The following is a 15,712-nucleotide window of genomic DNA, read 5'->3' on the forward strand; positions in this document are numbered from 1 at the left end:
GGACTGGTCAAATAGCCAGTTCTGCAGCGACGCTCTTTATATTTCAGCATATTTTGAGACGTGAACCTGGTAAACCATAACTTTTTTTTTTTTTTAGTGTGCGCATGCAGCAACTTTAAGCTGCACTGAAATTTGTCCTAACTGAATCGGGTGGAACAAACCTAAGCTTATTTAATCAAAAGTATTTTTGTAAGATATTTATTATATACGTTTCCCAAATGATTTTCATCAACACGAAATGTGTTGATGAAATGATGAAAACTACCAGAAATGATGTAGATTTAAATTTCTAAATTTATTTATTATACATTTAAATAGAGAAACTAGTCACTTTGCCCAGAAACACTTGTTGTTGAGTGAGACAGAAATTAGTTTGTTTGTTTTTTTACACGCACTTGTTCTCCTGATAGTGGATATATAGCTTTGAAGCTACAGGGAGAGTTTTTTTTTTAAATATAGTTTATACTATAATTGAATTTTCTGGTATGAATATGTGATAAATATATTACTATGATAATGCCAAATATAAATATTTTCTGGATAATAAGTTTGACTGAATTTTCAGTTGCGATATATAGCAGTTAGGGGTTGCTCGGGGACCACATTACAGTAAGAATAGGAATGACATGAGACTATATTAAGATATTTTGAATCCAAACATAACATATTTGGAAAGAATCGACTCGCCCTTTTTGTTGAGGCAAAGTGGGTTCGAATCCTATGAGAAATTCTAGGAGAATTTATAAAGGAATTTTTTTTTAATGAAACTTGGCGGCCTCAATATTGAGGCAGGAGGGCAATATTGGGGCAGCCGTTATTATAGCTGGAGAGTATATGCAATTAATAGATATAATACAGATGCTGTTCATGGCTTCAGTTGTCACTCAATAATTGTAAACGTTTTTCGACTCCTATGCGCATCTTACCAACAACATATTCACGGTAACAACGTCACGTCTCCCGTCATGCGCATGAACTGTGCCGGAAACTTACCAATCAAAATATAAATCAAAATACCAACGCGTTCTGTTTTCATATTTAAATATATATTTAAATTCAACCCCATTTCATAAGGAGGTTGCAGGGTTTCCTCCAGGAAACTCGGGTTTTTCATCTCACAAAACAGCCAATCAGAAGAATATACCTAATTAACAGACATAATAAATTGGCTTCATTATCCTAATTTCTACGGTAGTAATTCCCAATTTTTGAGAAGCAGACAAAAACAGTAGTAGCACTGTTTTTATCTTGAATATTAACTTAACGATCTGCAATATCTACATAAAATCTATCTGCATAAAAATCAAAGTATGACAATAAGACACTTACTTCTGAAATATTGGTCACAACATCAAGAAAAAGAATTGGAAATGAAGTAATTTATTCGACCGCTTTTGTTATAACAAGAGCATTCAATTCCTTCTCGAAGATGGATATCTACATTCAAGCTTTACGATGTTTAAAAGTACGATAGATTTCCCCTCGAAAATCTCTATAATTAAGTGCTATTTTTAGTAAACGTAGAATTGTTTTTCAATGTTTCCACTGTGCGCGAACTACAAAATCGAAAAGCTTTCAGGAAAATTGCGAAGTGCTAATTCATAATCCAGTACAGGACAAAAATACACCAATATTGGCAGTTGTTCCCCGCAATCACCTGATTTAGAAAGCGCATCTTTCTCTTTTGCATATTTTCTTTACATTAGCATTTTTTTTTATAGGGACATAAAAATTTAGCAGTTCATTAACCATTACCATCTTTCTTCGGCGGTTCTTCGGAAACGAGCCAAGTAGTTTTTATTGTAAAGTATTTTCTTTTTCTTGGATGTTTTTCAAGTTGGTAATTGCACATTTGAGAATAGCAGCAGTTTTTGAAAGAATAAATTTCGTCCAGAATTGTTACTCCTCATATCATTAAAGACAAATCAGTATCATAATCTATTTCTAAAAATGGAAATTACAAGGAAACAATTTCTATACTTAAATATTACATTAATGATTCTCGAGTTCAGATAACAGCCGAGTTCTCCAAGCTAATAACTAGACACGAATTACTATCCTTTAGAATGTTTCGTCTGTAAACTTAAATAGTTATAGTTGAATGTCACTAACGGATATTTGAAATTAAAGGGATTTTAACCGTCTGATTGGGATTGGTTAAAATTACGAAAAATAACTAAAGTGAACAGCATGTGTTCTCGGGTCGGTTTGTCTGTTTTGGGGCATTAGTTTCAAATTTTGGGGTTTTGGGGCATTGTTTTCTCAATTTCTTAGAGGGGAAAGCTATTATGACACTTCTTTATAATAGCTCTCTCGGATTCAGCGAAAAAGAAGGCCGAAAAGTTTGCCTAGGAGTTTTAGATTAATAAATTACAGTATAAATTTAATAGTGGACAAACGCAATTTCTCCACGAGTCTAAGTTGTTAAAGAAGAATTTTGGTTTGCTGGAAACTCTGGCTCAAAATTACATACTGTTTGTTATGCTACCAGTTAATAAGATATTGCACTACAAAATATTATGTGCTCATTTAGAGGGGGGGGGGGGAAACCGAAATTTCTGTTTTTGGTTACGAACAATATATCACAATAACAAATTATGTGAATAATTTATTAATGTGATAATACACGATTTCATAATATGGTATTAATAATAATATGGAATTAAAGTGCAACATAAATTATCTTTCATATCATAGTTTATATTGTATATTATATGGTAAACAAATAACTTGATTGTGATCCCTTCTTTAATCAGTTGTCCTTTTCGCCATTCCTTAGCTTCCTTTATTATATTTTGCATTTAGAATTACTTTTATAATTTTAGCTCATTCAGTAAAAACGAAAGTCCGTCAAGAGCTATTCACTTTTAACAGAGTATGTCTGTGAGGAAGGTTAACTATTATTTTATCATAATACTCTCCAAAAGAAAAGGTGGTTTAAAAACTACAGAGAAAAAGAAACAGATAAAAAGGAAGAAAAGTCAGTTTGATTAGTATGGATGAATAAAAGATGTGGTTACCGCATTTTATCAGGTTGAGAGAAGCTGAATTATAGATGCCATTTCAGAGTTACAGGGTATATGGAAATATCTGTTGTAAACAAATCCAACGAAGTGGAAGGAATCAGCAAGCGAAAGAATTGCTTAATCTCTAACTCTCTCCTTCGAGGAACAGAGGATTTTAAGATTGTTTTCGGGATTTTTCTCCGGTTATAAAGCGTATGATACAACTGGACAGGTTTGAGGTTTCTGTTGCCTTAGCTTGGAATTAAGCCAAGGATTCCCACTTATTTTAATAATAAAAAGCACCAAATTAAATATCTTTGTCATTAATTTCAAAACAATGCGAGACATAATTGCTATCAGTACACTGCACAGATTACTTAAATACCGGATTCGTTGTTCTTAAGTTGCAAATATGGAGATGATTAAATCACACTACCTATTACACGGATCGATAAGAAATTTTTTACCTTGTTTTTTGGTATGTCTCATAGACTGGCTGATAGACTAAATTATAATTTCTCGGCTGGATCGCGTGTTTACTTGTTTTTACTGCTTTTTCCCATTTTTAACTGCACCACAAAGGTCCTTATGATTACATTTATGTCATTTTCATAACCTCGATATAACTTATATATGCATACATTTTTGTTATATTTTATATGGTATAATATCAAGCCAAAAATATTTAAAAACTCTTATTTTTAGAGAAATAATCTTAAACAGCGTTATCAGCAGTGCAGTTGATAATCAAATAAGAAATATTATTTTCTTTTTTTTATGTGGTTCCTACCCACATTTGGTAATAAACGCTTTTCTCCATTAATGGACAGAGAACAAATTAACATCGGTCAATTTTTCTAAATTGTATTTATTATTTACATCATAATTAAATCCTTCAATTAGAGAAATGCAAATTCCTTATATGTACTAAAATATGTGTACATTTTGGGTATTTCACGACCAAAAATGCTTCAAAATGTTATCTTGCAATAACAAAAATTACAGCAGGCGATACGTGTAATGTCGATTATTATTTTTTTTTTCTTTTTTTAAGCGTCTTCGAAGTGATCTAGATTATTTTCTTTCCGTTTTATATAATCACCCGGACAAGTTCACACCATGCTAAGTATTCCACCATAAAAAGGAGCTTAAGTTAAATGATGCTTCAAATAAGTATCGTCGTTCCTGGTATCTGATATATAAAATGAGATCATTATTTTTATGTGACACAGATTGTTCCATGTAACTTGCAAGATGAATCATTGGGTAAATGAAAAATAACTCTCACATATGAAATAACTACTGAAGGAAGCAATATAGAAGATAGAATTTGGTTTTGATTTTTTTCTGGTTTAGGACATGCGACTGACTCTTCTTTGGAAATATGAGGCTTAAAATATATCATAAAAAGTATGGTATATTACACCGCATTTCTTTCTTGAAAACCAAAATATTAAAGGATATGCATTAAAAAGTCTTTATAATATGATATTTCAACAAATTATTTAGCCTGGATGGCCGACTGGATAGTGTACCCGCTCTCCAACCAACAGGCTCAGGGTTCGAATCCCACCGTGAGCATGGATGTATGTGATTGTCTTTAGGTGGGAGATGAATTGCACTATCACTTACCCGCTTATGGGAGGTCCGAAATGGCTTGAATAAGTTGCACGTTTGGTGCAACGTAAGGAAAGTGATTGGAGCTTACTCCAACTTTACAACGAGTTGCCTCAGACCTGAACTACGTTCAGGCGGAAAGGCTTGACTTATTTTTCTGTTTGCTTCACTTGGGAAAAATGATTAAAACCTAGCTCATAAAATTGCTTGGTATCTTTAACATATATAAAAAATTGTCCATTATGGAAAACAGCTGAACTATTGAGATACGCCAGTGCAACTTTATTAGTTCTAAATGTGATGGACTTACAAATTAGTTTCAGCAATGATCGAAAATATATTTGTAAGGAGAGACTTAAGATTAAGTTTGAAAATAAAAACTGCTAGCACTACTAACATGCATATGACATTTTTACTCAACTAACTAATTTTAGAGAAGTATAAATCATCCTATAAATACTTTACTAAAAAACGTCTGATGTATCTCTCTGTACTAAATTCTAAAAATACTAATATTATAGTTAAAATGGCTCTGAAAGATGTGCCCAGCGCTTATTCACCTCCACTCGGGTATGTACTGGATAATATTTATCCATCCAATACTTATCTTTTTTTCACACCGCTATTCAGTATGGTGTTGTAACTTTGAATATCAACGAATCGGAATATCACTAGAGGAAAAACTGTGCAGTGCCAAGAGTGCTGTCACTAAGCTTCAAAGCATAATTAATAAAGTAATAATTCAATCGCTTGTTGTTCATTTATCAAAATCCGTGACGTCATTAATATAGTAAGCCTCTACAGCAGGGGTTCCCAACCTTTTTGTTTCCTAGAGCACATTCTAAAATACCGGTAGGGCGACGGGCACCATCTATTTTTTCAAGCAAATTTTTTGAATTCGTTTGTTAAATGAATACATACAAAGTTTACATTATAATCAAATGTTTTATTACTTAAAAGTTTACATTATATAAAAATTTAAATATATATATGCAAGTTAGTGTGATCTTTGGCATAGCATTTCATTGGCCAGTGCTTCATAATTAGGAGAATATGATGATATTCCAGTTCTTAAACTGGAATGAACAACTTCGAATGCGAAACCATGCTTGAAATTTTCTAAACGAAACATTCCGTAAATAAAGATTTAATTTTTTCCTTATTCTCTCAACCTTTTTCTTTTTTTAAAAGGTATCTGCATCAATCTGAAAATTACAATGTGAAACGTGAAATAGTACTAAACCTTACTGGATCATATTCGCCCAGCAAGAAGGACTGCCGTTATTAAGCAATTAGTGATTTTATGACCGAAAATATCAATTCAGAGAGCTTCACTGTTGAAGATATATCGATTTTGAAAGCAAATATTGGAATTTCTTATTTTGAATTTTATCTACTTATACTCCGCGAAATACACTGAGTCATCTTCTCGCCAGTTTAGCACTGCAGACATTAATGCAGCAAATGACTACGTCGATCGACTCACTTCGATATAGAAAATCCAGTCGCTCCCATTATTGTATTTTAATTTTAAGCACGCGCATGCTGGCGTATAGAATCTCTCTCTCTTTCAAAAGTTGGTATTAAAATTTATCATTACTTGCTGTGTATTTCTATTACGATATGTGCATTTCATCAACACCGATCAAATAAGTTTCACTACTGTCTGCTTTTGATCAAAGTGAAAGTGCTAACACACAGCATCCTTCTTAAATATTTGGAATTTTAGTTTTTAATATTTATATTTATTGCTAAGTTACGTGCTTTCTAATGCCAATCCCACCCACAGGAGGTTCAGAATTTTTTTTATAAGTAACGAAAGCACTGTAGGCAAGTCAGAGTTCAAGGGAGGAAAAAAGAAGTTACAAACTTTTGTTTTTCTTAACGTTTGTAGAGTACAGATTCCGTTAAATACTGAAACACGTTTGACGAGATGTCATCTATTGGATGATGACTGAGATGAATGAAGATGAGTAGTTAGTAGTGAGTGCAGAAATTAACTGAAAAGTTGTTGAATGATTATTCCTGGATTTCAATAAGTTTGCAGAGAGTGGCAGCATTATAGATGCATATTTTGAGCTAATTACTTTTCTAGTAATCAGTATGGCTACGGCCCTTGGTTACACATATTTGCATTAACTAACTTATATTACTCTAAACCAGTTACTTATCATAACTATGAAACCATTCGAAATATATTATATTCTACTTGCATATATGAGAAAACTTTTAATTAACCATAATAAAATAATAGCCAACATAAGTGTTAGTACCAACAGAATGTGATAGTAATACTTGAATTTTATTTTGTAATATTGTACTGTGCATTGAATTGTATTGTGAAATATTGTCATAATTATATAAGTTGAATAGTATAACATGTATAATTTGTATATGTGATGTGAATAATAAAAACTGTTATAATATTTGGATGAACAATGTCCGGAGAAATATAAAAAATGAAAGGGAGAAAACTAGAAGCTTTAGTTTCTATGTTATTGGCAGTGTCAATGCAAAGTAGCTTTGGGAGGTGCACCAAAAGCCACTTATAGCCCAAAGTAAATGATATTAAAAGTTCAGAAGAATGGTTTCAATTTACTGAAAAATATGGTAGAATGAACTTCTAAGGGATTTAATTCGACTGAGTTATCTTTCTCCTCACCGGGAGAAAGATAACTTATTTACAAGCAATAGGAAAGATTATTGCTAAATAAGGGTCTAAAATGAAGAACAGTGCTATCAGAATTAAAGAAAGTATTTATAAAAAAGAGGAGTACAGTTTACTGTTGGCCAACAAAACTATGAAAATGCTAGGGATTAAATGTCTCTCCTTTTTTAATCTAACTCCAGTTCAGTGGAAACGTTCTAGAGATATTCCTAGAACGTTCTAGACATTAAGACAAGATCTTAACACATGTCTTTCCAATCAGAGATCTTCAGTTATGTCCTTACTTATTCCTCATGTTATATCATACATTTAAACCGAGATATTTCCAACCAAAGAGCAAGAATCATTCTTCCGAGAACGTTACGAAAGAATAACTTGGAAAGAGATGATGAAAATGAGTAAAAACATTTCTTGCCGATTGGTATGGAAGATTTATTTCTGACGGTCGCTAATAGGGAAAAAGTAGTGCAACCAGTTGGCAGGCGATGGATTTCTTCATTACGAGATAAATGGATTTGTAATTAGGTGATAAAATGTTGTCGCTGTTTTTATATGGTGGATATTGAGACATTTATTTACAAGCAATAGGAAAGATTATTGCGAAATAAGGGTCTAAAATAGCTTCAAATTAGAACGTATTATATAGGGCGCAGGTTTCAGAACAACTGGAGAATATCTAGTGAAAATCTGCCATACATGAAAAATACTGCAAGGGATGTGTGTATTTTAATTTCTAGATGTAGAAGAGATTCTGTTTCGATGATTATGTACAACCTATGATGGCAGAACCACTTGATGGGAAGGTAACTGCTATATACAAACTGAATGAAACAAAATTTCTAAATTCGAAGAACATGAGAGCCAGTTTCAACAAATCCTACCCAGTACATTCCTCTGTATGAAGCCTACAAACCGCCTTCAGAATATTCTGAAGAGGTATAGAAGACATGAGAAGCGGTTAGCTTGCTGCTTCGATCTCTTGTTTGGGAGATATATTGCTGAAGAAGTCCAAATTGCCTGGGTAAAAAGCGAACACTTCTAGCTTTACATTATGTTGCGTAGAAGTGGCATATAATCAAGAAATTTGAATCATGACTAGTTTTTGAAGTTACAACCCAATATCATAACCTAAATATTGAATGCACGAACTTTTTCATTGTAATAATTATTTTGCTTTTTTTATCTTTGAATGCTCGTTCAACAAATCCTATCCAGTACATTCCTCTTCTTGGGAAAATTTTTGCTTTAAAATCTCTTTGCAGTGTTTTATGTTCCACGCACAGCAATCGAAATAAAAAAAAAATATCATAGAGCATGATGCAATGTCACGTAGGCATCGTCCGGTTAAACCAGTTCCTGGTGTTCGTTACAGGGAACAATGGACGAAGCCTTAAAGTACAAGCCATTAGGAAAAAGAAAACCAGGACATCCTCTTAAACGATTCAACGATGACTTCTAAGGTCGGAACAGGCATGCTAGGCCTAAATCCTTGATACGCATGATGATGATAGAACTAAATCACTCTCAGCTGAACTGAAGAGAGGCACCATAAAAGTAAAACGTAACAGCGTAAAAGAAGGAAGAATTAGAGATATCATATGAACATAACCGGATTTACTGAGACAAGCATAAAACACTGCTAAATAATTATAAAATGTTAGATTTGGACAACAGGCATGATTAGAAAAAGAAAGGAGTATATATGGCATTCAACGCTAAATAGGAAGAGATAATCTTCTTGGAAAGATAATTTAGAGTAGAATGAGTATGTGCGTAAATTTCAAAACAAAGAATTAGACAATTCAACTTATTAGAACAACGAATTCAAAGGAAAAGCTAGTTCTTCTTCGAGGTTTGCACAGCAGAGTAGGAAAGTAACACCAGGTAACATTACTAATAAAATTAATACCAGATAACATTACTAATCTTAATAGCAAATCCATGTTGTATTTGCGTTCAGGATATGAGCTTGTTAACTAGCATTGTTTTCCAACAAAGATATGCATAAATTCACATAAAGAAAACATGGAAGAATTTATGAAACAAAATATAATAAATTTCAATATAATTTGAAGAACATGAGTGCCAGTTTCAACAAATCCTGTCCAGCACATTCTGCTGCATGAATCCTAAACACCGTTGGAATATTCTGAAGAGGTGCAGACGACAAAGTGCCAATTCAAAAAGATCTATTTCATATTCAAAAAATATATCTTTATATTTTTTTTTTCAATATGTCATTTTGGCAGTGATATCCCCGCAATTTCAGGATACAAGAGTAAAAACAAAAGTGGAAAAGAAATGGGAACTGATTACCATACGCTTTGAGCAGGATAAAAAGAGATATCGTATTGAAATGAAAAATGTGTGCGTAAGTTTTAAAAAAAAACGAATCAAAGTCAAGCAGCTTTTAGAGATGAATTGTAGGCTCAAATGTACAAATTATTACTCATGAAAAAAAATGAAAGCGTTTGAAAACAAGAACTGAACTTTGCCATGGAAACACGAATTGAAAGTGTCTGCAAAGAAACTCTCAAATATATTAAAGAGGCTGCCTAGAAATGAAGAAATCATATCTCAAGTTACGCGCAAATATGAAAAAGGCAAGGGTTGTCTAAAGCAGATAAAGACAAGTAATGGTACGACTTTGGGAACAATAGAGAAAACAGATATCACGAAGGCAACAAAATGTTCTGGATGCTATGGAAAAGACTTAGACATGAAGTACAGCAATTAGAGATGATAAAGCTGACATAAAAACTGACGACAAAGGTCTTCCAGATATTTGGAGTAATTACTTGGAAGACCATTAAATGAGATAAGCAGGCAGAGAACAGTATTAAGAGATAGCCAAGTAGAATGCAATCAGAAGCTTATATCAGTTCTTGAAGTAGAAAAAAAGCATCAGAAACCTGATATGTAGCAAGGCATTTGAAGTAATGATATACGACTCAAATATGAAGGTATAAACTTTTATGGTGGCTAAACTGCATAATTCAGGTCTGGTGAGAAGCTCGAATTGTGGATGATTGGAGAAGAGCTATCACAGTACCCATCTATTAAAAAGGAAAATAAACTGAATGAGAGAATCGTAAAAAAATTTCTCTCCTGAGTGTCCAGGAGAGATTTATACGAGCATACTTCAGGAGAGGGTACGTTACGAAAAACTGTATAAGATCTTCTTGGGGAAGCGAGCTAAATTCAGACCAAATAGGGGTTGTCAGAATTAGAAGTTTTACTTTACGATAAACTTTTCAGAGCTCTTCATGCAGATGATTTACACTTGTAATATATCTACTACGACTCATCAGCAACAAAAAGGCAAAATCTGCGAAAATATGAATATAACTGCATTCTCAATGGCGAACCTATAGAGAAAGTACTTATGCTAAATAAAACTGTACGTAAATGATATTTTCAGTGAAGACGGCCGGCCTACTTGGCCGTGTGTGTTGTTGGTGATGGTGGTGCTGTGGGGGGGGGCATATTCACTCTCGCACCAATACGCTTCAGGTTGAAATCCCGCCAAGGACGTGAATATCTGTGATTGTCTTTAGATGGTATGTGAATTTTATCGCACGGTGTGAGACCGCCGTCCTGCTTAGAGTAGGGTTTCCGGAGCAGGTAAAAATGAATTAAAAAATGCCAAAAAAATTACAAAAATTAATAAAAATAGAAAACATTTCTTAGCGCACCAACGGCATTTATATTCTATAGGTTAGCAACCTTTCGTAAGTGTGAGTCACATAGAAAAAACAGGTAGAAATAGATAACAGAATAAACAAAGCTGGTAATGGTAGGAACCAGCCGAATAAATTTATATGAAATAAGAGGAAAAGTAGTCAAAACACTATACTAGCATACTCTACAACTGATTTTAACTTAGGGATCTGATAGTTGGATTAGAAATAAAAGAAGAGTACACACAGCGCTGAGAGTTCTGCAATAAAATAGAGAAATGAAAGGGTAGCATCAATCGTACTATCACCTAAAAATGAAGATATTTAAAAGGAACTTTACATTGTTGTTAGCATTCAGGAGTATGTTAGCAAAGTCAATGTAGCATGATATGCTCACTTTAAAAGGATAGAGGAAAGGCTAGAAAAACAGGTATTTGATGGGCAGGAAAACGACGAAGACCACTACCAAGGTCGGATTGAGGCCTGTCAACTGTTCCTTTAAAACACTGTCTCGTAAAATTTTGAGTTTACGAGAACTCCAATGGAATTTTAATAAAAATTATAAGCAAGAAAGAAACAAAAACTAAGTTATACAATGAACGGTTATGTTCAAATATTTTAATCAGGAAACCGATCATACATAATATTACAAATAGTAAAGTAGCAAAAATAACTTAATAAAACTGTTTCATTTATCACTCACTAAATGCACAAATCTTAATGAGAAATATTTTGCATCAAATTACATAAATTATCAATGTTCGGTATAATGTTTGTTAGCAGCTGTCTTAAAGCATTTCTAAACGAAAATTATAAATGTTATGTTAAGTACATTTTATGCTGTTTACTAATATCAGTAAATACACTTAAACGATTCAGAGTAATATTAATGCATTGTATGTCCTCATAATTGTGCAACGATAGGGCCCCGTCCCACACAGTTTCGCTACATTTTATTTTTCCCATTCATTGAATTTTTTTTCCTTCAAAAACTACATATAATACAAGTTATAAATGTTGTATGTTCTTCAGAGGAATACTATAAGTTTCTGAGGAACCTTAGGGTTTCACGAAACATAGTTTAAGAAACACAGCCTTACAGAATCAAAATGCTAGATATGATAATGTTAATAACCTGGAAAATAAGAAATACAAGTCTACGGCGTAAATTTAATCATGTAATAATATGATATTAAACTCTGACGGTAAGACAATATATTATTATCTAAATCCTTCTTTTTTTTTTAATTTTTTTCGTCCGCGCAGTTAGCCTAGTGGCTGTGCGCTTCACAACCATATGCGTGGGGAAGGAGTGTCCTAGGTTCGATTCCCGTCGGAGATGTGAGGAGCTCAAGGATCTTCCTCAGCCATAACCAAGTTAGCCGGTCTTGAACGCGGGCAGGAGGGATTTTCCCTCAGTTTAGTTCGTTTTTTCATCCCGCAAACCGGCCCAGTAAACATACACGGACTACAGTCATGAATACCTCCAATAGGGGTGCAGCAGAGGAGTGGCGTGCGGGCTGCATTATTTCGCCGTGACTCCTCATTAGGAGAAGACCCAACCCGTCTGAATCAGATGGAAGGGAGAGATAGATAGAAATCCTTCTTTTCTCGAATGTTTCGTTTGGCATTTCTACCTTCGTATAAGTTTTCAATTATATTTTAACTGGTAGGATATTTTGTATTGTAGTGCCATCTAGAAACAATTTGCATCAGTGCGATCAAATGATTGTCTTGGGCTTAAAAATTAAATTATTTTCTGTTTTCTATGCATAATTTAAGAAGAATGCCGAATCTCTCCATGTCCATTACAGATTCTTCAATCTTTTACGATGAACAGAAATATCATGTTTTCGGTTGTTCGGTATTCTTTTAAAGTCTGTTGATCTTTACTTTTTATGTAATGTATTGAGGGAACGTTAATATTCATCATGTAAATTATTTTATGCATTTCTTAAAATATTTACTTTATGCTGTTGGCTCATTCTCTGATATTTATATTCATCTGTAGTGTCCTTATCTTCAGTATTATCTTTTTCATCATCTTGTGCCCAATTGTCCACTATCTCATTATAACAATTCCATTGCTTCGGTTGCAATCATCAGTTTGTGACAAGTCAGTGCTTACATTACAAGCTATTACTCTTCATGATTACTACAGTATGAATCACTAGGTATTTTAAGGGCTTGGTGTGTTGCTCATTGCATTTTTTTTTTTTTTTTTTTTGCATGTGAAATATTCTTAAAAAGATATTGCTATGTAGTTTTTACTTATCTAGAATGTACTGTTGATGTGTAGGATGCATTAGCCAATAACGAAAACTAATGAGATAATATGAACTCATATGTGGAATTTCGATCTGAGGAAGAATTTTTAGGAACCCGATATTTCTATATGAGTATGGTTGATATTATTAGTTTTATTTATTTATTTTAAATTTTATTTATTTATTTCTGAAACTGTACAGATGCAAATTTAAGAGGCCATCTATCCCATTTTTGCATTGTGTGTTACGCTTAATGACCTGTCATGGCCAAGCAATTTGGGTTCTTTGAAAGCTAATCAATGTCTGAAAGGGCAGTTAATCCTATCTGCACAGTGTGTAGAAATGAAAACCATTTTCACCTTCGTATAACACACATTCAATGAAAAATTCCTAATAAAGGTTCTTCGTGTTCTAGACGGGATTCTAACGCAACTAAAGAGCATCCTCGAAACCCTCTGAGCTACAGAAGCGCTCTTGAGGCACCTACACATATAAAAAAAATACAAACCTAAGTTACAAAACCCAACGTTGTAATGCACACGAATCTGTTCAAAAGAGGTATTCCAGTTTAAAGAGATCACTGATACTGAATGCATAGCCAATTATTCTTAGCGTGAGCTACAAGCACCGAAAAGTTTCCTGCTTTAAAAACCTTAATTACTTTTCTTTGAACCCACCATTAAACTTCTTGTCCCTCTACAACAAAGGAATCGAGAAGTAAGTTAATCTTCTCGAATGAACTAAAATACCGTATTATTTTGTAGGCGATGACACAGCATTTCATTTACAAGCATCAATCAGTCGAAGGATAAAAATAGTACAGTCAATTAATTAATTACGTTAATTAAGAATCGGTATTCTGTAAAGCCGTACAGGATCAAAGTAACAGGCAGGATGAAAAAGAAAAACCAGACTACTTATTTAATCTTTGAAACAAACATGTGGTTCTTCAAATATTCATTACGTTAAATGCAAGTTATTTTTGTCCTTTATCGGAGCCACTGAAATTAGAAAATATTTTATCAAGGGTATAAAGCATAGTCCGCCGAGCTGCACGTTCGCATTTAACGTGAAAAAAAAAATAATAAGAAAATCCGGCAGAAGCTAATGGATGGTAACCGGAGATGATTTGTTGGTAACTCATTTGTGAGCTTATGTCTTCTCTTGTGACTTGCAAGCATTTATTATTTTCTACCCAGGACCAATAAAACACAAATATCTATTATAAGTTAACATCATTTTTGCTAGCACAATAAAGATAGACTTACGGCAGTTTTCGTCACTATTGTCGCCACAATCGTTGTCTCCATCGCAGTGCCACTCCAGTCGTATACAACGTCCGTTGTTGCAAGTAAATTCTTCTTTGGTGCAATTTCTTGACACTGGAAAACACACGTTACAGTGAACTTCAAGGTTAATTCAGTTACCTCTAGAGAATGGATAATGTTATTTTGTACATGAAAATTCACTTAAGTCAAGAGCTGGTAAAAAAAAAAAATTATCTTGCTGTGATGCAATCAATTTTATAGTTAGCTTTTGTATCCTGCTTTTTTTTTAAAGAAAAATAAGTTAGGATGAAAAAAAAAGCTAACATAACTAGGGATGATGAAAACGCTAAGTAATAAAATGCATCAACACACCAAGCTTTCCATCTTTTCTTGATGGAGTTTATTAAAGTCAGCCGTTTTATTCCCTTTTGAGAACAGCTAGTGTTTCATTACAGTAATAAATTTTGTTATAATCCAGTGCGCCAGAACATTTATATTAAACTTATCAATCACCGAACATACTATAAATCATTCTATAAATCCCCAGCCAGTTTTAATAGTTTTAGACACGTTAAAGTATGAGGTAGAGGTACCAGCAAAGATATTTTGTCGCTGGTGTTTCCAAATTAAGGCGCTTATTGTGTTTCAGTAAATTTGAGGTTCCGTCTGTTTAAATTAATATCAACTGTACGTCATTTGATTACACTAGATAAATGAATAAAACCATGAAAACTGGTTTCAATTTTCTCATTATTAATATAGAGAAGTTCCTATTTCTCAGAAGGATTATCCAGTATTGCGATACTGCTTCCATAGAATATTGTAATCGTGTGATTCTTTCTGCTGAATAGTTCGAGATATTGTGAGATCGTCGAAGGTTAACTAATAACTTTTTTAAATTAAATTCCTCAATTTTAAATTCAACCAAACCAGGTCAGCATGAATTTAAATTAAATTCATTCTGAACTCACGTTACGTGTCTAGGAATGACAAAAATAATTAAATCGTAATATCTTACGTAACAAATAGTCATTTCTCAGATGCGAACTGCACTAATTTTTAACATGTTTAACAACAACTATATTCCAATCAGTTATGAACGATCTGACCTGTATAGGTTTTGTAAATCTCCCCATGTTTAACATTCCGAAGACATTCTCAGTTAGAGAACGATTTGATAATATATTATGATATATATGTGGACAGT

General features: G+C 33.3%; 1 protein-coding gene across 1 annotated transcript in view; it reads right to left on the minus strand.

Annotated features, from left to right (window-relative positions):
• LOC150092820 (low-density lipoprotein receptor-related protein 4-like) overlaps nucleotides 1-15,712 on the minus strand; it is a 1,164,745-nt gene that overhangs the window by 693,160 nt on the left and 455,873 nt on the right. The window contains exon 6 of the mRNA XM_090414290.1: nucleotides 14,506-14,619. Coding sequence (XP_090270416.1) covers nucleotides 14,506-14,619 — 114 coding nt within the window. The remainder of the gene's footprint in view (nucleotides 1-14,505; nucleotides 14,620-15,712) is intronic.

Source organism: Typopeltis vanoorti, chromosome 25, assembly GCF_054136105.1.
Source record: "Typopeltis vanoorti isolate ZY-2024b chromosome 25, IOZ_Tvanoo_1.0, whole genome shotgun sequence".
Taxonomy (NCBI): Eukaryota; Metazoa; Arthropoda; class Arachnida; order Uropygi; family Thelyphonidae; genus Typopeltis; species Typopeltis vanoorti.